Genomic DNA, 25,684 nt, shown 5'->3' with positions numbered 1-25,684 from the left:
GTTGCCTCCTCAATTGCTTGAAACCCCCACCCGAACCATGGCAGCGCCTATGCCACTGGCTACGCAGCACTGCCCCGGTCCTGAGATGAACAGGTCTTGCAGAGAAGAACCTGTTTGAAGAGTGTTGCAGTTCAGGGAGAGTAGGCCAACAGTAACTCCTTCATTATGGTGATCTGACAGGTGTGCGCGCTCTGGTTTGAGAACTTCAGTGTCAGATGCTGGGACTTGTGTCTCTAAGGCTTCGCTTCCACCTATGATGCTTTTATTTTTTGCTTTTGTATGGAAGTATGTACGTTAACAGAGACTTTCACAAGAAGTAGAAAAGGTTGTTAAACAAGATCAGAATGCTTTATGTACTTGATATACATCTCTTAATTTGAGCAGCTTTAGGCTAGACTACACAGCTTCCTTAAAGCATTTGAAATTACCCAGTAATATCACTAATGTAGAGCTGCATCAAACCATCTCTGTTTTTATCTGAGGCTGGTGTACTTTACACAGATTGTGTGTGTATTGTCTTTCACTAAATACAGATGATTGCTGTGCTTGTGGACAAGATGATTCGGACACAAATTGTTGACTGTGCTGCAGTAGCAAACTGGATCTTCTCTTCAGAGCTTGCACATGATTTTACTAGGTAACAAGAATTTGTCTTGGGTTGCTATTTGTCTCTGAATTACTGTTCTAAGTGGCCAGTACACAGTTTAGTCTATGAAAACTCGGTAGTGGAAGAAGGTGTAATTAAGCATTCCCTCCTTCTACAAAATATGTACTTCAGCATTTTTCTTTCTGAGTTGGGCTATGAATGTTTATGTGACAGTACAGGAATGTTGTTACCATGTCATTTTGCCAGTAGTCTCTAAGCCTGCCAAAGCAGAACAACACTGCACCTATTTCTAGACAAAGTCTGTTGCTGTGTGGTTTATAGCTGCTAGCTTAGTGTGGTCCTGATCTTTGGTTTAGGTATGTAACTTGTACCACCACTGATACACTTCTTGTGGAGAGCGTTTGGTCTAAGAAGTCGATTTGATGTTGGTAGTCTTGCAGTAAGTGTATTATACAGAATGCTAGTTTGGAAATGTACTGCAAAATGTAGGAAAGAAATTATTGTTTAACTTGCTTACATTACAGGTATGCTTTCCTATATGCTGAGTGTTTGCTCACTCTAGTAGATGTCTCAGGTGATACTAAGTTTTTTAAATTTGCCCAGATGCATTTTTATTTAAAAAACTACATTAGTTTTCTATCTTGGAGTAGTGTGTAACGTGTTTAGAGCTTTGTGTCTTCCCTAGGTTTTATATCTGGGAGATCTTACATTCCACAATTCGTAAGATGAATAAGCATGTTCTGAAGATTCACAAAGAGCTGGAGGAGACTAAGGCGAGATTGGCCCGGCAGCACAAAAGAGTGAGTAATTTGGTTTTAATAATTTTAAGCTAAGCAATACAAACCTGTATGCTGTCAGACTGATGCATGTCTGGTTTGGGGAAGGACTGAATAAGTATTTTATCAGGAAGCATGTCTGCAGACATGGTTATCTGCAGCAATAAGACATCAAAAACTAGATGCATGTTCTCAGTCTACTTTTCTAATGGTAGTATAACGTAAGAATTCAGTAAAATCTTCAAAGGAATTCATGTGTATTTGCTCTGTTCAAGTTCACTCTCACAATTTTCTCTTCCAATATGAGCATGTCTTCCACTTGCTTTCTAATATGGATTCCAATTACCTTATTAGATAACAATAAGAAGAGTTAAAAATTATTTATAGTAAGTTCTGTTAAAGAGTACTCTTGTGGCTTCCATGCAGAAGTGCACGGAAACAGCTATTTGCTATTGAAAAGTTGGCTGTTACTGTTCATCTGATGGATGCTGCTGGATTCTGACGCTGGCATGTGCCACCTCCTTCTTCCAGTTTATTTATCTGAATAACTTTGCATGATCTGGGTTACCGTTGTATACAACCAGCTGATGAGCCACTGTTGTGTTCTGTTGTCCCAAGTGAAAGAATGTCTTCTGCAGCAGCTGCAAATGACAGGGCCCAGGGAAGCTTCACTTAATGCAGTACTTAGTCGTGACAGAATTAAGTCACTTTATAAACATGTTGAGAGTTGCAGAGAGCAAGTTTCCAGAAGTTTCTCTTGAGAGATCACTAATACCTCACAGTTTGCCAGTGTTGGTTTATCCCAGCCCCTTCATCTTGTTTCCTTCACTTCCAGCAAAAGCCATCATAGTTGCTTGCATCATCAATCTGCATTGATCAGCAGCTGATAAATGCCTGTGATTATTGACGACCTAGGTGCAGTCATTGATCGTACTGTGAGGCAAAGAGCTTCTCTGGCATCTTTAAACGAATACATCAGTGTTTTCGTTTCTGTACTTGTCTCTTGCTGCAGCTCTTTATTACTGAGCACTTTAAATATGAGTATTTTGCCAGAAAGAAACACTTCTGTGCAGCAGTGAGTAGTTCTGCAGGCTGTTGCTCTGCTGCGTGGCCATTCCTTTTAGAGTAAGTAAGCTGTCAAGTTTTGGTATCTCCAGCATGAAGCAGATGGCCTTACTATGGAAGGAGTCCAAGGCTTACATGCTTTCTCCTAGGTCATTTTAGTCCTTTAGTGTTCTGAGTTCAGGAGACCTCTGTAGATGGAGGAAAAAACTAGTTCCTCTAGAGAGAATAAAATCCTATAGAGGATTGCTCTGGTAAATTGTTTTTATTTTTTACGCTGATTCACAGCTTCATTTGCTATGCAGTAGGTGAGTTAACACGTAGCCCTGTATTTGTCACAAGTTGCACATAGTCCTTTTACAAATATTTGAAGTTTTGAGCTTTTAATGGCTATTTTTGCATAGAAACAATCCTATGACACTGAAGCAATATCTGTATTCGAATGCACCATAATGCACCAGAATCTGCCTTTCTTCCTGTATCCCTTGTAGTCTCCTGTAAGACTTTGTTACCCAGGCTCCCAAGTCTGGTACTTACGTGTGTTTTGTGTTTTCTGTTGTTGTGTTGGTTTGATTTTGAGGCAACAAGAACATGCCATGTTACTAGGTAGTGGTTTGGTTTCCATGCTGACTCTTTCTAGTCTGACAGCATCTCTTTTAGTCATGAATACAGGGAGTCCCCAGTTCAACACTACAGGTACAGTCTCTGGGCTTCTTTTGTGCTAACCAGATGGATTCATCAAGAGTTCTTGCACCAAGTGCTATATTTTTTTGAGCCCTGAGATTTCAGAACTGTTTATTGAATTAATTACCTGCCCTGCTGCAGCAGACACAATTTTATAAATCTACAGTGAACTTTTTTTTAAAGCTGTTCGTTATCTGGTAATGATAAAGTCAGGAGGGGGTATTACCTTTCACTCTGTTTCTGCTAAATGAAGAACTAGGAAATCATTAAGCTTGCTCTGGTTTCTCTGAAATATTGATTTTTATTTTTTTTCCTGGGGCTTTCCCATATTGGCATTTTCCTTCCAAATTTATTTCCTTAATTATATTCAGAGTAAATGTCCTTCAAAATACAATACTTCAGTTGCTGATCTTCAGTTTCTCTGAAGACCTTTTCACATGTGGAGCAGGAGGGCACTGACAATATCCACAGGTAGCCAGGTTTATAGTTACTCTTGTGGTGTTGTCACTTACAGCGAGACAGCGATGATGATGACGATGACGATGACCGCAGCAGCGATCGGGAAGATGGACCACTGGAAGAGCAGATAGAGCGCTTGCAGGAAAAAGTGGAATCAGCCCAGAGCGAGCAAAAGAATCTCTTCCTCGTTATATTCCAGGTATGACGGTCAAAGTATCTTCTCACTTCCAGGTTTTAAAGTTACTGGAGTTGTAAGATTTCAGTGTCACTTGTATCACAGGCATCTTCTTAGAATAAGAACGTGGGAAGGGGTTGATGGGTTTACTGTGGGGTAGAGTCAGTTCCTATCATCCCCCTGCGAAAGCGGGATCTGTTCCATTTTAAGTGCTCAGAACAGGGGAGTTCTGCTAGCATACAGTTCCTTGAACAGAAGCTAACTGCATTTTATTTGCTTACTAAATTCAGTGTTTCCCAAGCAAATAATTTTTCTCACATTGCTGTTCAAAGCTTGTGTCCGTCAGATCCTCTTACCTGAGCTTTGGATCCTGCTTTTGTTCCATGAGACTGAAATAAGTATCTATTTTTTCCTCTGCTGCAGCGTTTCATTATGTTGTTAACTGAGCACTTAGTGCGCTGCGAGACTGGTGGAATTGATGTATTTACACCTTGGTACAAGAGCTGTATAGAGAGGTTGCAGCAGATCTTCCTGCAGGTAAGTGTCTTTTCTGGGTTTGGAAGGCGGTGGGCGGGTACGTGCTGGATAGACGAGTTTTGTGGCTGGAGAACCGGGCCCTGCCTGCGAGCAGCAGTAGGTGGCAGCAGAAGTCTTCTCTGGAGGCTGCTGTGGGGCCAGCCCACACCTCGGGTTCTGGCCACGTCTCTGCCCCTGACCGGTGGAGTGACTGGTCCTGGGTTAATCCCCACACTGTGCTCATACTGCAAAAAGATACTGAGATGTGATTGTAAGTTTCACTGAGCTCAACCTAAATGTGTGTTTATAGTAAGGGCAAAGTTGTGAGCTAATCAGAGTACTAAAGTAGATGTCATATTTAAATAAGTGGATTAAAACATTGCAGAACTCCTTTAAATAAGATGCGTAAATATTTATTAAAAATAATTTTGAATTCTTGGCTCTGTATTAAATCAGATAAGAAGCACAGGTGGCTGGATGAAAGTGGTAGTAATAGAAAATTATGCCTGTGCAAGCGGAAGATATGTTGAAGAATGGGAGTGGTGGTGTAATCCTCCCCTGGGCTGAACCCTGCCCTGCTAGTAGGTGGGACTTCAGAGGAAAGCAAATACGATTCTCTGAGGATATCTCTGCAGTTGTGTGGTATCCTGCACACAGTTCAGGGTCCAGGAGCGAAGGGCTGCAGGTAGCACAGTGCTTTTCAAGACAGGATTTCAGCACGTGTTTTCTCCTTGCAGTCGGCAGTGGCCCTGCGTTATTCTTTTCTTATCACTGGCTGCTTTGTTGTGGAAATCAGACATGCTTAACAGTTTTGATGAAAACAGTTCACCTGTGATTCTCATGTCTTGACTTCTCTGCCTGTTCTTACATAAAGATAAAAGAAAACAATAAAGTTTTGTGTTTTGTTTTTGTTTTTTTACCTGCCAGCATCACCAGATAATCCAGCAGTACATGGTGACCCTAGAGAACCTCCTGTTTACAGCTGAATTGGACCACCACATACTGGCTGTGTTTCAGCAGTTCTGTGCTCTGCAGGCCTGAGGATTATTCACGGACAGAGTCTTGCCTGCAGGACTTTGTGTTTTTTGGTTTTTATTTTGTTTTAACAGGAAAACTTGACATGGGGATGGAAGAAGTTTTTGACTAAAACTGGCTTTCATGCGTTCCTATACAAAACAATACAGTACTTTAACCAAGGGCAAACTCTGTAAGCATAAGCTTTACAAGATAAAACTGATAGGGGATAGACATAAAGTATGATTTCTGCTCATTGTCTTTTGATTTGGTTTGACTCTTGACTTCATTAGAGTATTTTGGTTTCTCCCCTGTTGTTTATATAAAAATAAAAATAATGGAAAAAAAGCAACAACAACAAAAACAACAACAAAACAAACAATATAATTTGGTACCTCTGCCTGACCTTTAAATCAAAGGAACTGCAGAAGCAAGAAACAGTTCATGATGTTTTGTGAGTGAAAGGGGATGCACCTTCTCAGTGAGCAGCATTGTAATTTCTCTAGTATGGCATAGGAAAAGTGTCTTAACTTTGGGCATGTGAAACACCTGAGTTAAGCTTTCAAAGTAGTATAGAGCATATGGAATTTTTTTTGTTATCAAGCCAGCTAAATTTTCACAGTTTGAAAGAAGATGGTTGTAATACAATTGAAATATGTTTTTTAAATGTGTTGTCTAGTGTCTTATTCCAGTAGCTATAAACAATCGGTAGAGGAACTTCGCAGACAACTTGTGGAAAACGCAATCCTTTCTGCAGCGTGGTCTTCAACGACTGCTGGCAGCAGCCTGCACTGCTAAACAGGGACAGGACACCAGAGCTGGAGAGGAGCAAACTTTCAGCTTCCCTGCTGCAAAGCTCACCTGGGTGCTGGGCACTCCAGCCCCAGATGCCAGGAGAAAGGCCAGGGCTGGGTTCAGGTCGTTCCTTTATTTGAGCTCGTAACTATTAAAGCTGGGCTGCCATGCTTGCGCTGGGCTGGGCCTGCAGGCCTGCAGCAATAGCAGGAATCCTTCTGGTAGTGGCGGTGGATGAACCAAGTGCCCTCACCTCATCTGGCTTTGCAGTGGCTGTATCTGCTACCCTCCTCTTCAAAATGTGACAACAGCGTGTCGGTCCCATGTCTTCAGAAGCCATTTTAATGCTAAATTAAGTGATAACTCACAGGAGACAGGCTGGGAAAACACAACCTGAAAATAGAGTAGCCTTAGTTTTGAGTTATGCAAGTAACATTACATACATAAACGCCAAAGCAGAATGGTCTGTGTTACAGTGAGCAGTAATGAATGGCAGAGACAGTGAGCAGTGTGTTGCCAAGCTGTTTATGGTCTTCTCATTTTGCAGATGAATGTTTAAAGAATTTAATGCCCAGTGCTATTCAGTTTAAGCTTAGAAAGTGATGAGCTTTGGGTAATTTTGTTCCTGTACAAGTTATTTTTTCAAGTATTATGCCTAGTAATGCATTTCATCTGTATGTTGACCAATTGACCTCTTGATCAAGCAAGGAGGGTAAAAATGGAACTTTCTACTTTGAGTGTTGACCTAAGTTTGTGTGTGGCCTATAGCAACCCAATATATCCTCATAGACTTAGATCTGTTAATTCTGCTTTCTCTGCTTACCCTTTCTGATTTGACTGATCCCTCCATTCTTTCAGGGTATACTGTTAATTGTTGTAAATTTGCTTAACGCAAGGGTTTTGTCAGTCATGCACAGATTTATGCTTCAAATCTTTCTCTTTTGATGTTCTTGAGTAATCAAATAGTTGTGTTTTTTTTAAATAAACATTTAATACTGTAGAGGTTTTAATTGGGGTTTAATAGTTTTTCACTGGCTTGGATCAATATCAGGGTTCTGATATTAACTAATGTTGGGAATCTTACTTTAAATGTGACTTCTGTAAAACTGATAATGCAGTTAAAACTTGCAAACCTGTAACTTCTTCTGAGCCTTGACAAATACGAGTGCTGGGGATCAAGCTGAAAATGCCTGAGCATAATCCTATGATTTAAAACCAAATAGCAATGTCTTTCAAAATTGATTTGAGTTCCAGGGTGAGCATGGGCTTTGATTAAGTTTCTTGAGTCTGGACAGCTTCCCCGCTTTGTGGGTCCAGTGGTGCACATCTGGTGTGGCGGGGAAAGTGGTTGGATCTATAGGAAAGAGAACGAGACGCGTAGTGATACCAGCATCTAACTAGAGAAACTTGGAACTGCTGAAGCATGAGATGGCGGATAGTGTTAAGATGCTGTAGAAATGTGGTGTGGTTGGAAAAAATGCACAATTAAAGACAAAAATAAATGAAGGTGAAGCAGGTTGCTACTGGGAGTGTTTGTCCTACATATTTGGGGGGGGCAGGCTTACGCTGCTGTTAAATGCTGTTGGGTTTGGAGCAGTTTCATTTCCGGCCACTGTTGCCGGTGCCCTGGCTAACATGAGTCTTCCCCCATTGCGCTGCGGGCTGGTTGAACGCGCCAGGTGAGTGTGTGTGCTGCTGGGTGCAGGAGGGTGCTGGTGCAACCTCCTTCCCCTCCCTCACCAGCTCTGGTGTCCTGGGTGGTGCTGCAGGAGGTGGGGTGTGCTGGGCGGTGGTTGTAGGGTGACTGCTGCAGCCTGCCCACGGGTGATTCAGCAGCCGGCGCGCACCACCCAGCTCCCCGGAGAGGGCTTCTGGGCCCCAGGGCAATGCGGGGTCATGCAACCACGACCTGGAGGACGATCTTCAAAAGCTCTGCCAGAGCCTCCTACATGTGCCACTTCCTTGGGCCTTGCAGGGCCCCAAGTCCTCTGCACTGGGTGGGAAGGCAGGTCCCAGCGGGCTGCAGACCATGGGAGGGTGTGGGAGAGGTGAAGACCTATTAGTGGAATCATCATCCTCCCTCCCACACACCTTCTCTCCTGTAATTCCAGTTCTGCGCAGCCAGGCTGGCCCAGGAACCAGGAAAGCTCCAGAGGCTTCATCCAGATCTGCTGTATCTACAATGGCGAACAAATGCGGAGCTGCTGCCTAGAGCACATTGCTTCACTTCAACCATTTCCATGAGTGTTCCATAACAGCTGCGAATTTGAAAGTAAATCCACTCTCTACTGAAACATCATTTGGGTGCACTTGCTGCTTCTCCCCGCCCTCCCACTGCCCTCTCCCCCCCAGACAGAAAATTGTAAATGAAAGAGGTAAAATGATAAGAATCACCTTGGTCTCTGCTCCAAAAGTTGGGGAAAAAAGCAGGAGAGGAAACACTTCAGGAGTGGTCTGTGAACACAGCAGAGATGTGCCAGAGCCTCCCCAGCAGCGCGCTGCTTTCATTTTGAGAGAGCGCTCTTTAATGGAGTCTCTAAATGGAAGCAGGAGAACCTGACTCGCACAAGGGTTTCCAACCACCAGAGGTGCTGTCAGCCAGCTGCCCTCTGCCCCCCATGGCAACAGGAACTGGAAACCAGACAACTGTTAACACGGAATGTGGAGCCGTCTTCCTCTAGCAGGAGCAAATAATGGGAAGTTCACCTTCATTTCAGCAGCATATTAAGCACAATGATGCCAACTTACTTTTGGGCTATGAGGTACCAAATGACTGAATGTCAAATATTTATTCTGCCCTAAAATCTAGCTTAAAAGCCAAAGCTTAATTGTTCTGTAGAGAGCCTCTTACAACCAAGGAACATCACTCTTCACAAAATTTGGCAACAGCTTGTTCATGATCAGCATTTATTTGACTTTAATACAAAATACCATTAAAAAGATGATAAAGAAATTAAAAAAAAAAAATCACTACATCTTCTCATAAGTTAATTCATGGCCACATACAGTACATGTCTTTTTATATGTATCTTCATCAATATTTTCTTCTGGTCCATACTCATGTTCGTGGATACGAGTTTCTCTCTTCCACAAACTACTCCTCACAGCATGGCGGAGTTCTGATGAGAAACAGAAGAAAATGTTAAGATTTTAATAAATCTTAAATAAAGGTTAATAAAACTCAAGCTAACCACTTTTCTGAGGACTACAGATGACTATCTGCTTGTTGCCAGTCTTACATAAATAATTCGGGGTGAGAATCTGGTATCGCAAGAACAAGCTTTGACTTGCCTTGCAATCTTCCCCTCGTTTGCATATTTTAACGGATAAGAACTACACTAACACAAGATCTCACAGGAGAAGATTCTCCATCTAGACTAAGTACGTGTTGCCCACTGCCTTTTTGCACAAAGCCATTCAAAGGTATCCAAAAGGGGCTAGGGGGAATGCGGAGAAAAAGTTTTTATAAAACCCCTCATTGTTTTACCCGACCAAGAAAGAGTACTTTTCATTCAGGTCACAGCAAGCCTCCCGACTGACTTGGCATTCTCTGAGCTTTATGCCCAACAGCGTGAGCTGCCTCTGCGGCAGCCGCAGCGAAGACGGCGGGTTCTGAGAGCACAGCCTGGCAGCTCAGCCCCAGTTATTATCCGGATGTTGCAAGAGGGTGGCGAGCATACTGAGCAGCAAAACCTGGTCACGTTTCCAGCCAAGCCGTGCAGGCTGCAAACTGTGCCACGTTACGGCCCGTAGTTGCACTGAACTTTGGCATCTCGGCCGCAGACTCCTGCCAGCCCTTCTGTGTGCACACCATCGGTGGTCAAGACAGGGCTTTTTGCTCGGCCTCACGTTCCAGCACAGCACGCGCGAGCTTTCTGCCCCTCTGCACGCCGGCGCAGAGCGAAGCGCGGGCGCTATGGGCGGCACACGCAGCACGGTGACCCACAGCTCGTGCAAAGGAACGAACACACGGCCTTTTTAAAAATTACTGGTGTGTCTGCGCCAAAAGTGTTTTTCAAAAGTTCTACCCATTGAATACTCTCCTAAACCATCCAGAAAAAACGAGCATAGTGAGCAGTAAAAACAGCAGCTGGGTATACTGTCAGTGGTGGGAAAAGGCATTTTGTACCTTTATCTACCGTTATGCCACCTGAAGGCATACATATGACAGAATTATAACCCACTGCCACAAAAATCTGTTCTACACAAGACCGGAAAATAACAGGAACAATCCATGGCACATTCTGGGTCATTAAAAAAATATAAAACCATCGTTATTGGTCTCTATGACTAACATCGTATCCATAGGACAACAGGGTAATTCAGGTTGGAAGGGACAGATCTCTGGTCCAACCCTCTGCCTAAAATAGTCAGCTATGAGGTCACACCAGGCTGCTCTGGGCTTACCCACACAGCTCCTGAAGGCCTCCATTTTGTCACACTGAAGATTTTCTACATACTTTAATCAGATGCAGAAACAAATTAAACAGAACTGTACTTTAGGTAGTGCAGCAGTAAGTTTAACCCTTTACCTTTAACTTTCTTATTAAACTTCTTCTGCTTCATCTTCTCTCTGTTGTCACGGCGGAGTTCCCTTGCTTCTTGCAATGCTTCTTCACTACCCCAGACTTCGAGAGAACGCTGGATTACCTACGGGACGGACATAAATGTGTTTCTTTTTCCCCTGAAACGATAAAAGTAAACTATTCTAACTCACAAACTTAATTTTTTCCCTAGACATACACCAGCCAACCAAATCTTGCCCCTGCCTCCCATCTGTCTCTTCACTCTGGGCCCACAAACACAGCATTCCTTCCACACTGATTTTTAGTATCAGCTAGACTTAAGCTGCTCAGGAAAGTCAAACGCAGCTCTAGTTTTATGCATACCCACTAAAACATCAGCATTCCTATAAAAGTGGCAAGCAGGAAATGACAGGAGCCCTGAAGACCTACTTGCCTTTCCTGCTGCCTCTGAGGGCAAAGCTGCAACACAAGGCCACAGCTGTAAGGGGCCACAGGCAGCAGCTGCCCCACACATTTCAGAGCAGCACTCAAAGTCCATGCACTTCATGACCTGTAACTGTGCTAACCACCGATGCTGTAGTCCATTAATACCTTTAAAATGGTCTCACACACTGATATTTTCATTAATTTGGACCATGGATCCTTATTCTAACTGTAGAGAAAGTTTACACAAACTATGTCTAATATACTTAGCTTTGACAAAAGTAATGGAGAAATCAGAACCGCAGTGACACCATTTTGGCTACAGAAGTTATACAAAGGTAAAAGGAGCTCTGAAATACGGTAAGTTTCTGTACCTGTAGCTTTAAATAAAGTTTCATGTCACCCCATCGTGAATTATGAGGGTTTTTCTTCACAATGAATCTGAGCACTGGCTCCCTCTTGTCTAAGTCACAGTCTTTAAGAAGATACTCTTCTTTTGCTTCTGTCCTTGTTATAAGCTTATGTTTTTCTTCAGCATCTCTGGAAGATGTAAAATAATGATGAGAAAGCTACGCCTTAAAACCACGTTATTAACATCTAAGTCCCCACCATGCTAACATTCCTGAAATACAGGCAGCCCTCGTCCTCTTAGTTTTTATGTATGCAAATAACTCTGGATTCCAAGAATCTAGCTAAACTCTGGGAGAGGTTTACTGAAACGAATTTTAAAGTTTCTCCCATTTGAGCAAACGTAGGCTGAGAAGCCTGTTTTTCTAGAAGAGCTTTTATTCTATTTTCTTGTAAGAGGGAGTAAATAAAACTTAAAAGGGGTATGAATAATTTTAGGTATTCGCTTAACCCAGATGCAATTCAAGAGGACAAAAGCACAGGCCTGACACATGGTCAAGAGAGAAAGAATGTGTAACATGAGACAGGTCAGATCACCTGAGAATATACACACTACATATGCTTCTAGATTCCAGAAAGAGATTAGGAACACAGACAGACTTGTTTCTAAATGCAAGACAGTAGGCAGAGGAACCTTAAAAGATCATAACTTTTACCAGACATATAATGAAAAACTGTGTAAGCACGGCAGCATTAATGAGTTAATGAAAAAAGTACATTTACGCAATCCTGACTGAAGTATAACTTTAATTGCTTGAGCCGGAACAACGTGCCAAACAGTAAGTGCTAGGTCATCACGGAAGTACTGCTGTAAATTTAGCTTTGCTAGAATTCAAAGTTCACAGTAAAAGCTAATGCACTGAGGAATCTTAATGCTCAGCTACAAGAGCTAATTAATCTGAAGGAAAAAACCACTCCTAGCGCTCCCAGCCCTCCCAACATCCTTCTTCCACCCATTGTCCCCCCGGCAGACAGCACTTTGTCTGTGCCGGCTCTGCCCGCACCACGTGCTGCCCGGCCGCTCCCGTGCTGAGGACGCTCGGAGCGACCCGCTGCCGTTTCCTTTTCCGCCATGCACCCATTCATTCATCCCTGCCCTCACGGGCGCCCGCCTGCCTCAGCGCTGGCCTCATTGCCCTCGTTATCTCCGTGGCTTTTGGCGCATTTTCTGTGTTACAGATAAGAGCGCAGGCTGCCTCCTGCCCAAGGACACCCCCCCGGGTCACTCCCCCGCCCCCCAGCACCAGCCCACTCCTGCTGACCAAAGTACTAACTTCGCCCTGGTTAATTCACTGGCACAGCAAATACACCCCTAATCCATGCTCTACTTCAGAAAGCAGGTATTGTGTGTTCTATGAGGTTTTTGAGTAGCTCTGGTTTGCACTCATTCATTTCCCTGCTGACAAACATACTGCCCCCAAGATACCAATGTTTCCATAACGCTGTGTAAATATCTACTGTGTGCCCCAAGACAGGCTCAGGAGACAACGCTGCTGTTCTTCCATAAAGGAAAATGCAGAGGTTATCAGCCAACTTAACATTCACTTTTTCAGTACATATTAAGTTACTGAAAAATGTTGCTTTGCTGACAGCCCTTTTAATTTAATGGAATTATTTTAACTAAATTATTGCCAGCAATCTTTACATAAAATAAAGCACCCCTCTCCTGATTATTTGTAATACCTGCAATTATCACATGTTGCCCAATCAAAGTGCTGCATAAGGTAGGAATCCATGAATTCTTTGCCACAGTCTCCACAGATGAGATAGTCAATTTCTAGTACAGGCGCTAATGGAAAGAAATTTTTTTTTAAGGAACTACCATGATAAAAACAAGCATCTGGAATTGGTATTATAGGCAACTTTACTAATAAGTTCTTATAGTATTTGTTACAGACTAGTTTCACCCCTCCATTCAAGTTTTCCAGAATGATACAGTACAAATTCAAAGCCATTAATCATGCAATCCCATCTCTGCCGCTATTATTTCTGTTCTTGCTGGAAGGTTCACTGTATTAAGTATTGGATTTCAACATTCAAATGGACACATTTGTTTCAACTTAGCCATTGTTTAAAAAGGAAAAAAAAAAAAAAAAAAAATCCCCACATTTCCGCATTAAATGCTTCACATCCCCCCGCTACAGCTTCCTCCGTTCTGGCCCTGCAAAAATAACGCCCTGATGCGGGAGGGCGTGCGGGCAGAGCGGAGGAAGCGGCAGGGGGTGCAGTCGGCAGAGGGCGGGTACAGCAGGCAGCACACGGGAGCGGCGCTGGAGTCACAGCCGCTCAGCCCCGCTCCCATCGCTCCCCTGCCGGTCCCCAAACCCGTCGGCGCGGCTCCTGTCCTGTCCCTTCCTGCCGGCACACACGTGGGTGGGTGGCCAGAGAGCTGCTAGGAGTGGAATGGGGATGGAGCTCCACTACAATCCTCTCCCCAAGCCCTCTCAGCACTGCTCCAAGCCCAGACATCTCAGTGCCGGACGCGGCTCCTGGTTGTGTCCTCGCCGGGTTCCATCGCCATCTGCTTCGTGTTCCGTGGGGCACCCACCAGGGAACACTGGCTCAGGGGGCTGCGGCTGTAAGGAGTGCTCCTTTAAAATAACGTCGTCATTCTAGCAAAAAAAATTACGTTTTTATACATTTTCGCGAGCTAAAACTGCAGAATATTAACGGTAGCTGAAATGGAAGATTAATGCTTAACATGCAGGACCATACATTTTTAATCGCGTTTGCATTTATAGCAGATTCGATCCAGCAAAGACGACATTTTATGCCGATTCAGTCCTGCTGGCAGCAGTGGAATGCTCGGTACTTCACATAGTCATGCTCTTACATCACATTTCATCATTTAAGGCAGTACCCCCCAACATAAAGACATTTTATTACAACAATCGCATTAAGAATTACACAGCAAAAATACCCCCAGTGCAAAGGCATCCCAGATCTCTTAATTTATTATTAAACATTAACCCCCCCAACAGAATTAGCGCTGCTAATTGCTTAGACTCTTAATGAAATCTGGTGGTGATTTCTAACAAAGAGATACACTGCACCAACGGCCCTGCTGCTGATTCAGAGCAGAACAAAGCGAGACAAAGGCAATCCCAGAGAAGAAAGTGAAGCTATTTTGGGATCCTCACTCCTCCATTTGCTTTCTGGAGGGAGAATATCGCAAGACAATATGTCGAAACCCTCTACCAAACGATCAGCAACTTGGCGTCAGCACGTTTTATGACGGTAAAAGCCAGCACTGCAGCAGTGCTCTGATCTTGGCATAAACGGTATAAATCTAAAAATTCCCACAACCTACGAACCCGCGCAAATTTACACTTACTTTGATCTCAAAATTCAAATTCCCGAAAGAAATAGTAGAAATAACGTCCATCGGGGAAAGGAAAAACCTGATATACCCAAGGGCACTGACTGTGTCCCACTTCCGCGGCTTAAAATTCCTCATTTTTAATTACCGCGTATTTGCTAGCCTCTTTAATGTTGGAAGAATCGGACGCGCCAGAAATGGATCACATCCAGAGCCGCGTTGGGAGGAAAAAGGAAGAAAAAAAAGGGGCGGGGGGCGGGGAAAGGACGAATAAAGGAAAAAAAAAAAAAAAAAGCCCGGGAAAAAAAAAAAAGGCGCCCAACCCGCCCTGCTGGGCCGCCCCGCAGCCGGCTCACTGCCGCCCCCGCGCCTTCCTGCCCTCCCCGCCCGCCACACGCGCCCGGCGCCGCCTCCTCCCGGCGCCCCAGCCGCCGCGCTCCGCCTCGGCTGCCTCGCGGTTTTTTTTACCGGGCGGATGCACGATTTTCTCGGCGGCGCCGGGCTCTTCCTCCTCCTCCTCCTCCTCCAGGAAGAAGCCCCCTCCCGTGTCCACGACCTTGGGGGGGGCCCGCGCCCGCACGCCGCCTGCAGAAGACAAACGAGACGCCGCGTTAAGCGCCGCGGCGGGAGCGGCCGCCGACAGGGGGCGCTCCCGCGCTCCCAGGCGGGGGGCCGCGCTGAGCGCGCGCGCTCTAAGAGGCCCCCCCCCTCCCCCCACGTGGGGGGAGGGGGGGGCCCTCGCGCGCCGCGGCGGCGGCTTTCCTTCCCCCCCCCCGCCTCTCCGCTCCTGCTCCCCCCCCCCCCTCCTCCCCGCCGCCTCGCGCCGAAAGGCGGCGCGGCGCCCCCGCTCCCCCCCGGAAAAAAAAAAAGAAGTAATAAACAATAAAAGGGCGCGGGGAGCCGCTCGGCGAGGCCGGGCTCGTCCGCCGCCGCCATCCGACCTGCGGCAGGGTAGGGCCGGGCCGCCAGCCGCGCCTGCCGCAGTGCCAGCGCCCGCTGCCGGTTCCGCTCGATCTTCGCCAGCACTGCCGCCGAGAGGGGCGGCCGATCGCTCGCCGCGGCTGAATCGTCCTCTTCTGGGGCCGGGGCCGCGGCCGCGCCCGCCATGGCGGCGGCGGAGCCGCGGAGCCCCGCGAATCCCCCCCGCTCCGGCAGCGGCGACTCGCCCTTCCCCTCGCCGAGCCGCCGCCGCACTGCGCCTGCGCACAGAGAGAGGCGGAGGAGGGGGCGAAAGGGGCGAGGCCCCTCGCGCAGGCGCGCAGCTCCCGCCCCGCCTCCCCGCCTCGCCACGGCGGGCCCCGCCCCGCTGCCGCGCGGGGGGCGCCGGGAAGCGGCGGGGGGGGGGAGGGGGCGCCGGGGCCGGGGGGGGGTGGGGGCTGCGGCCTGCGTGGCGCCCGGCCAGGGGGGCGGGGGGCGCCGGCGGGCCCGGGGGGGGTCCGGCCGGGGGTCCGGCCGGGGGTGGGGGGCCGGAGCGGCCCGGGCGCCGCGGGGCTGGGGCCGGGGGTTCCAGTCCGGTGGGGCGGGGTGGGGGAGGGGAGCCGATGACCCTGCGATTTCCGCGCTGGGCCGCGTGTGCCGTTTCGAGCGCTTTCTGCACCAACCCCCGCCTCAGACTTGAGCAACCCTGTGAAAAAAAACGCATCTCCCCGCTCCCCACCCCCCGTGCGGCAGGAATTCCTGAGCAGCGTCACCCAGCAAACGCCCTTTTGTCCGACACACGCGGCCCGGCCCGCGCTCCCCTCCCGGGTGCCGGCATGTGGCGGGTCTGCAACACGGAACAACATGGAGGCGCCGGGCGGGAGCCGCGGGCCTGTCCCCTCCCGCACACGGCGCGGCTCTGCTGCCGCGGGGCCGGGCCTGCCCGGCGCCAGGGCCCGCCGGAACAGCTACAGCCACGTTTCTTCCCTGAGAACGACACTTAACGAGTGCCGTGGCTCTACTAGTGCCATGGCCGCACCGGTACCGTGGCTGTGCCGGCACCCTGCCTGCTCCCAGCCGCGGGTGACGGGAGCCGTGCCGGGCGTGGGGACCGAGAGCTTTCGCTGCCAAAATCCCCCTCGCTGCCCTTAATGGTGTCGCGTTATCCAGGCGGCAGAGCGAAGGGAGGATAAATGGAGCCTGGAGCCTCCCTTATTGATGAGATCCGCGCAAATGGCTTTGTCATGCAAATGTGGCTCTAAGCCACTTTCATATAAAGCCAGCTTAAAACTGAATAGCCCGTGATCCTCCCTCGGCCGTTAGGCTGGGCCTGCCCTGCCCTTGAAGCAAAGGCGATGAGGAGGCTGGCACAGATGTTTGCTCCCTCCATGCCGAATTGCTGTGACCTTACGGCACACAAAAAAGTCTTCCTCCCCCGAAACTCTTCCATAAAACTAAAGTAATTTCCTGCCAGCCCTTCCCTGCTGCCCTCGGAATGTGTCTCTAGCGCTTCTCCGCTCCAGCCCCAACTACCCACAGTAATTACCTGCATGGACTCTTCTGCTCTGTCAAAAAAACACGTTTCTTTTTAGCATGTCGTCCATGCTTGGTATTAACTTTCAACAGCAGCCAGCAGAGTGTGCTGTAAACGCTGTGAAAAGAACATTCTGCTTCTGGGAAATTTATATATATATATATATATATATTTTAAGTGCAGATGAAGACATTTTAAGTGGCTCGAATATTTGAATGAGTGATAGGTAGTTCCTGCTGTCAGTTAAAATACTTCTCTTGTCACAGATCACGGAACCTCTTCCTTAATAATTAATAACCAAGTCTCGCTAAACCGTCTGCTTTCAGCAAGATTGCTTTTCAATGTTTGTATAAAGTTGGAGAAATGCCACAATGAACATGTCCAAATACCTTTTACAGTCAAAGAGAAGGGTCTGTAACACAAGGTAGTTAGTAGATGAAAGTATAAATCGTAATCCTAGCCAACAGGAAGCGGCTTATGAAATGGTGCAGTGCGAGCGTACGTTTCTCCGACCTGATTACTCTCCTTTGGATTTACAGACAGTGGAGTTACAAAGAGATTAATAAACACATTACAAGTAACTACAATAAAACTAGTTTGAAGTAAAGTGTGTACTAGATTACTTAGAAGTTGAATTGTTTACTCGAAAAAGCAAACACATGTATATTTGGATCCCGTATTTTATTCTGGTATTACTCTTTTCTCCCTTTTTCTGTAGGAGTAGAAATTTAGGGAAGAGTGAACTTTTCAGTTGTGTTTAAGGAGTTAACAAGTAGTTCTGTATCATTCACAAACCGAAACCACATTAAAGTGAAGTCACATTGGGACTCTGTGTAAGGGTTTTAAGGACAGAAGGACATGGTTATTATGCAGCCAAACTGGAATTGGGATTAAAAGAAAATCAGAAGATGCAAACGGAAGCAAATTCAGAGGCAAAGCACTCACACAAAATTGGCTGTGGGCCGCAACTATCCGTGCAATGCAGCTAGTGATTTATTAAGTTGAGCTGTTTTAGAAACATATACTGGGTTTTTTTTTCCTCAGAGTCAGTCTGACAGGGCAATCACAGCAGAATATTCTCCCCAGTTCTCCTTCTGACCAGAATGAATCAAATACAGTGCTCCTAATTTTCAAGGTCATGGGAAGGTAATAAAATTAATAGTTATTCATAAGCAGGGGTTACCAACTGTCTCATATGCACTCCTCTGGTTGTGCAATAATGCTCATATTTAATATTAAACACACATGGTTTAAAGGGTGGACATAAGTTAATAATCGTAACAGTATGTGTGTTATAGATGGTTCTTCAGGTGCTGCACACCAAGTAATACTTGATATTACTTGGCTGCTGGTAGCCATGCATTAAAAAGTCGCTGGCATTAATTGGCAAGTGTAGACACGCATTATTTCATAGCCACGGAGAACAGCATCAGTGAATAGCTGAGTGCAGGGAGGCAGCTAAGCAGTGCCTGGCAACTCATCACTCCTTTGGCAGAAAGGGTGAGCAGCAAGATGAGAATGTTTGCTGACTGTACAAAAATTTTTTAAGTTAGCAGGGGTGAGGGTCATCTCTAAAGAACTGTGGGTGATTAGGCAGTAAAAAAGTAGATAAAATGCAGAGGAGATAAATGCAAGATGACGTATGTGTGGAAACCTAGTCCAAACTTTGCATAAAGGATAGTGCTATCTGAATCGGTTGCTGCCGCTCAGGAGCGAGACTTTGAGTATGTGTGGCCTGCTTAAACACCAGCATGGTGTTTGGAAAAGCAAGGCACGTTTTAAGGAAAGCGACGGAGAACAAAGCAGGGAACATGTTTATGGCACTCCACAAGTCTGTGGCGAGCTCGCACCGTGAGCTCTGTGCCCGGTTGTGTTTCCTGCTTTTCAGAAAGGAAGTGGTGGAACTGGAAAAGGATAACAAAGATGCTTGGCTGTCTGTGCCTTGTGAAAGGAAAAAATGAGTTATCTTGGGGTTTTCACTCCAAATAAATTACTTAGGATATGCTGAGGCCTGTCACATCCTAAGTAACCTGGAGGCTGGGGGGGTGGCAACTGACTTTTTGAGTACGAACCATCAGATTTGCAGTAGTGGGAGCCAGGCTCTAAACAAACAAGGGGACAGTTCTCCACATGAGATATATGTGCGTAGCGCCTTCCTGAATGGCACACTGGGTACAGGGTGTGTCTCTGGGGTGCAGGGGAGATTGAGCAAGTATTTTGGAAGACGGCTGTCTTGAGAGTTAGTGAACGAACACCCGTTCAGGCTCAGGAAATCCCCAGAGCTGAAAGCAGCTGGAGGATGTACGAGTATTGCAGAGGAGGTATTGTATGTTTGCCTTGTTTTTCCTCTTCCCTCCATGCCCGCCTGTGGCCTGTGGTGGAAGCAGGACATTGGACTGAATGGGTCATTGTTCTGGGGCCATACACCTCTTTCCCTGTTCACAGAGAATCATGCTGTAACTGATACCTGGACACCTGGAGCCACATAATAGCAAGTAAGCCCATGTGATGGGGTATTTCAAGCTAGATTCAATGTTCATCTATACCAGGAGTTATTATACTAACAGAGCAGCTGCTGTGCTGTGTATTTCCATTTTGGCTTATGATATACTTATTTCTCTGTGTCCGCAAAGTCTTAATAGCAATTTGTATACACTTGCATTGCAGTTGCATACCTACAGGCAAAACATCTTTTCATCCTCCCTCAGTAAAAATATTTGTTCCATGAGAAACAGATCTAACAAAGTCTTACTTTTCTATGGGCTTGTCTTTTGAAGCAAGTGGCTGCGGAGAGAAATGTCTTTACGGCTCTCCCCCCTTTCTTTCGCCCTCTCTTTTTCCCTCTCTCTCCCTCTCCCGCTCCTTCTCCCTCTCCCTCTATTGGACGGTTCTGGTGGTAGCATCCATTTTAGCCACATTTAAATTCTGTAGCCAGCAACTGACCAGCCGATACGCACAGGCTGTTGGCTGCTGCCTCTTACAATGACTAAGGCATTGGATTTTGTCCAGTGACTTCAAATGCTTTTATGGGAAAGAACAGTTCAATTGCATCCTTAGGGATGTAAGGCAAAAACCACCGTGCCTTTTGCAATTATACTTCCATCAAATTTTTAGTTTGATACACCCATTTCTTATGTTACCTTAGGTAAATAAATTGCAACGTATTGCTGGCTTCTTGGTGAAAAAGAAGCACGTGACTTACAAAAAACGAAGGGAACTTGTTAAAACCGGGGAGTGCACCTACTTGGATTTGTGTGTTCTCTTTCTGAATTCACCTATGTCATAGCTCATGGATCAGAGACACACAGTGAATCATCCTGTTGGACAGAATGGGACATGCAGAGTAAATTAAGTTTGTCATCTCTCTGTGAGATTTTCTCATTTGCTCACTACCTGTAGGAGGGGATTTTCATAGTAATGTGACCTGTCTTCACGCTCCATTTATCATCTCCCAATTGATGTATATAATCTTGGTTGAATAGATAGATAATGGAGGAAGCACATAAAGTGTTGAATGCTTGAGCAACAGTTCTGAAAAGAACAGGTAGGCAAGAGTCGAAGTGCAAATGTTTAAAGACAAAAACTGGCATTCTTCCCTGACAGGAGATCTTAATACAAGTTTGTTATTATTTTCTCATTACAGGATATGACAGAATGTAAAATTACAATGTAAATCTCTTTCATTTGCTAGCATTGTACATTACTTTTCTGTTTTATTACTTTTAGTGAATAATACTTGCTTAATAGACTTGCTTTTAATATCAACAGAAAACAGTGGTTTCACATCTATGAACAGGAAGATGTCAAGGCATGATGAAATATGCTGGGTTTTGCTGTTTCAGAGATCACCACAGAGCTGACTACACACTTTTGCTGTTGATTGGCAATCCAGAAAGATAAAAACTCTTCTACTGTTTTACCAGGAAAATCATCTTTCTCTTCCATGCACATAAAGAATGGAACACTGTGGCAAAATGTCAAACATGTTCTGTAACTGCAGCCTTTGATGTCTTCAATACAAAGAATAAAAACATTGTAAGAAAGTAGGAAACTCTGTTTTTTTCTGAAACCAAGGTACTGGGAGGTTTTTCTTGCCCCACCAGTGGGAGTTGGAGGAAACACCCTGGAACTGGGTTTGAAGACGTCTCTTAACTGTCACGAAGACAAACTCTTCAGGTTTTGGTGTTTGTGGTGTTTTTTGTTGTGGTTGGTTTTCTTTGTTTTTTTTTGTTTGTTTGTTTGTTTGTTTGTTTGTTTGTTTGTTTGTTTTCCCCAGCTGTGCAAAGCTTGTTGTGTAGGGATATTCACATATCACATAAAAGGGATGTGTGTGTGTGTTGGCAGATTTTTTGACCCTATCAATATTCCTATCTGGCCAGTTGTTTAATCCATGCAGGAACCTCTCCTGTAGCAATTTAGAAACACTAAGAAACTGCCTAATGCTTTAGTCACTTTTTATTAAAAGGATCTCAGGCTTTTCTGAGACATCAAATCAGTACATCATCTATTCTACTAGTCTCCAAGACATGAGATCTGGCTGTATGGATGGTGAAAGGCCAAGCATTCTGGAGAAAACTGTAAAATTCTGTTCTTCCTGAAGCACTGGAGGAGATTGAGAATATAAGTATTTATAATTTTTGCTTTATTTCATTCAATGTATGATACTTTTTTTTTTAAAGCTATACCATAAGGAGATTGTTTTCTATGGTTGCTTCCAAGTCAGCCTGACTCGTTCCTATGTACAGAGTAGCTGGAACATAAAGCCAAAAAAACAGCTGACAAAATCAGCTATAGCAAGAAAATAATGTGGCAGTGACCAGGATTTAAGCAAGATATATCAGTTCTGGTACCTGCAAATCTCTGCAAAGCATTTTGGTGCCATTGTCCATAGGTTTAACCAGATACCTCTGCAGAATTTGGTTTCCTAGTATGAGCTGCAAACATGTGATGAGAAGTTCATCTCATAGTGCTGACCACGTGCGCCTCCAGGCTCCATCCTGCTCCTCAGGACAGAGGCCAGCAGGAGCTGTGGCCAGCACTGTGGAATTGATCGTGGTGATAGGATCACGCATTTTAGGTTCACACCAACCTATCTGCAAGGGAAATGCGAAATATGGAGCCAGCAAATGGCTTAAGCCTCCCAGGAATGCAGGACCAGTGGGAGGTGTTTCTGAGGGACTATGCCCCCCACAGCATTGGAACCTTGAATGTATTATTTCCGCATGACCACAAAATAGTTTCTGGTCGGGGTCTTCACTTGCTACCCGGATTCCTTCAGTTAGTTCATTTGGTTGTCTTAGGTTTTGTTTGCTTGTTTGTGGGTTATTTTGGTTGGGTGGTTGGGTTTTCGTATTTTTTGTTTGTTTGCTGGTTGCTTTTGTGTTTGTTTGTTTTCCCTTGAGGAAATATTGGAGTTGCTTGGACAGAAAGAGTAGCAGTGACAATAGCAATTTAGCACACAGCATAGACTGGAACAGGGGAAAATGGATTCCAAAAGTTCTAAGACACCTGATTTAGCTGAAACGGTTCATGCTCGAAGAAAAATTGAAGAGTTCCAGATGCCCCTAACTCCTTTCTTACAGCTTTGAGACATAAACTACACTCCTGTGTTACTTCCCCTTCATCCGAATGTGCCTGGTTAATTTGTTCAAATCAAACTGTTGCATAGCAGTAGTAAGGTAAAGGCAGATCCTCCCATTTATTTTTGAGATTGGTTTGCCCTCTTTCAGAATCAGTTTTCTTTGTGGTACAGGTATGCTGAGCTTTGCCATTTGCTGGCACTGTTTTTCTGAAGGGCATGGTATGTCCAGTTATCGCCTAGAGGCGATTTTCATGAAGAAAAATAAAAAAGAGGAATAATAATAATAATAATAATAATAATGAAAAAAATAAGTATTTTCCTGACCAGATTTGGGATTGAGTTAGTGACTTAGTGACTCAGCACTTTTGTTGCAGGGAACCGCACTTCCTTGGTTTTCGCTCAGCCAGAGTTTTAACTCAACAGAGGTCAAAGGTTCCCTGTGTTCAGCATCCTCTTTTTGATTTTGGAGGCAGTGAAATGGTTCACCATTGCGTGAAAACATCCTCAGCGCTGTCTGGCCTGACACACGCAGCCCCCAGCCGCTGCTGCACCGCCAGTGCAGCCCTGTGCCAGGACGGGGGGGTCGTTTTTGTGAGTCTGGGTGTGCTCTGTCTCTTGAGGACACTGTGCAGCGCTGTGGTTAGCGTTGAACATGACCAACTTGGGCTTTGTTCTGTCAAAGTTCGGATCATCCTCAAGTTACATTTTTTAACTTCTCATTTGTCCATTTAGAAAAATATTTTATTTTATTTTATTTTATTTTATTTTATTTTATTTTATTTTATTTTATTTTATTTTATTGGTTTTATGTTTGTTTGGCTGGTTTGGGTTTGTTGTGTTTTTTTTTTTTGGGGGGGGGGCGCGCTGTTTGTTCTTGTTCCTTGAGATCTGCAGGACCTTCTGAATCTTGCAAGAAAAACAGAGTTGGTGAAGTCCTGGCCGCATCTCATGGATTTGTTGCCTTTTACCTTGGTGTCTACCAAAGCCTGAAAGTGCCTTTACAAATCACATCAAACATCCGTGGACTCGGGCTGTTTATCTGCACTAGCGACTCCATCTCTTCTCTGAGCAATGTGACTTCTTCTGGTACATTCAAAAGCACTGGAGTGCTTTATCCCCATGTCTTTGTTTTCTGAGGCTGTCCTTCCTGTTGTCTGTGGGAGTGACATACAATCTCAGTTTCGGCTCTAATACACTGATAATTTAAACACTTTTCCTTTTTTTCTTTCATAATTTCATTAATTCACTTGATACTGTGAAACTTGGGCTCTTGATACTTCTCACCCTTCCCAAAATGATAGCTCTGAATTACACACTGCAGCAAACTTCTATACAATATAAAACCAGCTTAATTTAGGCAGAATCCTGGTTACAAAGTTCCTCACAAAGGACATCAGTTTTCTTGTTTACATGTCAAATCCCAGGGAACCCAGCCCGTAAATAGTGTGCTTTTGTGCTAGCAGATAACATGAACTTTACTCACTAACTTAATCATGCAATATACTGATTAAGTGAAGACCGGTGTGATACTAAGACAACATGGCAAATTCTTGTGCTGTGGTACATGTGTTTGGAAATTAAATGCTGGCTAAACATGCTTGCTGGCTACTTGGTGTTCAAGCTATTCTTCCTAATCTTTTGTTTCTGGGAAGACTCTTATCAGTCAGTCCCTTACCTTTGACAGTTTCTGCTGCTGTAACTCCTGCTTAGTGTGACTAAAGCTAACTTGACTGAAGGTGCTGGTAAGTTACACACATATTCCAACCTAGTACTTACGTTCTGATTCTGTTCTTATGTTTAATGATTATCAGATACTGATTTCTATGTTATCTTATAGTAAATTCTATGCTGAGGCATCTTTAAAAGTTATGATTAAATAGGATGTCTACACATTCCATGATTGCATCAGAGAACTGCAACGGATCTGTAAAGATCAGTAAATTATGACTCCCTTTTACAGTAGCCACATTGCTTTCTTCTCGACAGATCATCTTTATGCAGCTGTACATTAAGTACCTTCTCTGTTAGAGTTTCTACTAAGGTCTCTGGTATGGACGCCAAACTCACTGCTTGGTCATTTTCTGTATCTTTCCTGAGGCTTTCCTTGACAAGTCTGAAAATTGCAAATAAAAAAATTGTTTTGCCCTATGCTACAGAAAGTGTTAAAATATTTGTATTAAATGCATAACATTTTTGGTGAACAAACAAGATAAAATCTTGCAGTTGTGTCTGTTGGACTGATACAGCATTAATAACATACAGCTTATTCATGTGAATATTGTAATAAACTTTCTGGGTACCCTGTTGCAATGAGAAAGCAGGTACACTAATGTCTTACTTTAAAAGGTTTAATTAATATCTGTGATAATAACCACTAGAGGGTGCTTTTTTAACTGTTCAATGAATGCCATTGGCTTTTCATCCCCAGAGCTAATGAGACAGCTGATTTTAACACTATAAAAGTATAAGTGAATTTGTAATAAGTGGAATCTTGCTAAATTACTTGAAATCAGCCATAATGCTTGGTTGTGTAATCCCCACCCAAATACACTTTTCTCTAACTTGACACTAAACACACAGCTTCACTTTAAGGTACTGTGGTTTTTTACATTAACATGACTGTAAGAATAGCAAGATTTTTCGTTTACTTCAGTTACAAGTCTCACACCTACAAAGTACATGTCAAAATGTTTCATATTTGACATAAAAGTCAATAGCTCTTTTCCAAAAAGAAAAATAATTTCAGTGTTTGGTACTGCAAATACTGTGGTCAAGTTTTTGCACTGGACAGACTTTTGCAGAAGGACTTGATTTTGCTTTCCGTCTTGTTAGTGATCCATATACTGAATGTGTAACTTACTGCTCTGTTTTCAAAGACACCTTGTTT

General features: G+C 44.7%; 2 protein-coding genes across 2 annotated transcripts in view; one reads left to right on the top strand and one right to left on the bottom strand.

Annotated features, from left to right (window-relative positions):
- NCBP1 (nuclear cap binding protein subunit 1) overlaps window positions 1-7,611 on the top strand; it is a 31,851-nt gene extending 24,240 nt beyond the window's left edge. The window contains exons 19-23 of the mRNA XM_082074377.1: window positions 534-637; window positions 1,293-1,407; window positions 3,644-3,787; window positions 4,187-4,300; window positions 5,207-7,611. Coding sequence (XP_081930503.1) covers window positions 534-637; window positions 1,293-1,407; window positions 3,644-3,787; window positions 4,187-4,300; window positions 5,207-5,320 — 591 coding nt within the window. The 3' untranslated portion in view covers window positions 5,321-7,611. The remainder of the gene's footprint in view (window positions 1-533; window positions 638-1,292; window positions 1,408-3,643; window positions 3,788-4,186; window positions 4,301-5,206) is intronic.
- A 1,355-nt stretch (window positions 7,612-8,966) lies between these two features.
- XPA (XPA, DNA damage recognition and repair factor) lies at window positions 8,967-15,963 on the bottom strand. The gene is made up of 6 exons (XM_082075310.1): window positions 15,706-15,963; window positions 15,233-15,349; window positions 13,129-13,234; window positions 11,412-11,577; window positions 10,621-10,738; window positions 8,967-9,207 (listed from the first exon to the last, which is right to left on the bottom strand). The coding sequence occupies exons 1-6, from the start codon at window positions 15,869-15,871 to the stop codon at window positions 9,059-9,061; spliced, it is 822 nt and encodes a 273-aa protein (XP_081931436.1). The 5' UTR covers window positions 15,872-15,963; the 3' UTR covers window positions 8,967-9,058.
- Window positions 15,964-25,684: the final 9,721 nt, after the last annotated feature.

This window comes from Streptopelia decaocto (genome assembly GCF_964273445.1).
Source record: "Streptopelia decaocto genome assembly, chromosome: Z".
Taxonomy (NCBI): domain Eukaryota; kingdom Metazoa; phylum Chordata; class Aves; order Columbiformes; family Columbidae; genus Streptopelia; species Streptopelia decaocto.
The sequence above is the reverse complement of the archived record's forward strand: the minus strand, read 5'-3'. Positions and strand labels throughout refer to the sequence as shown.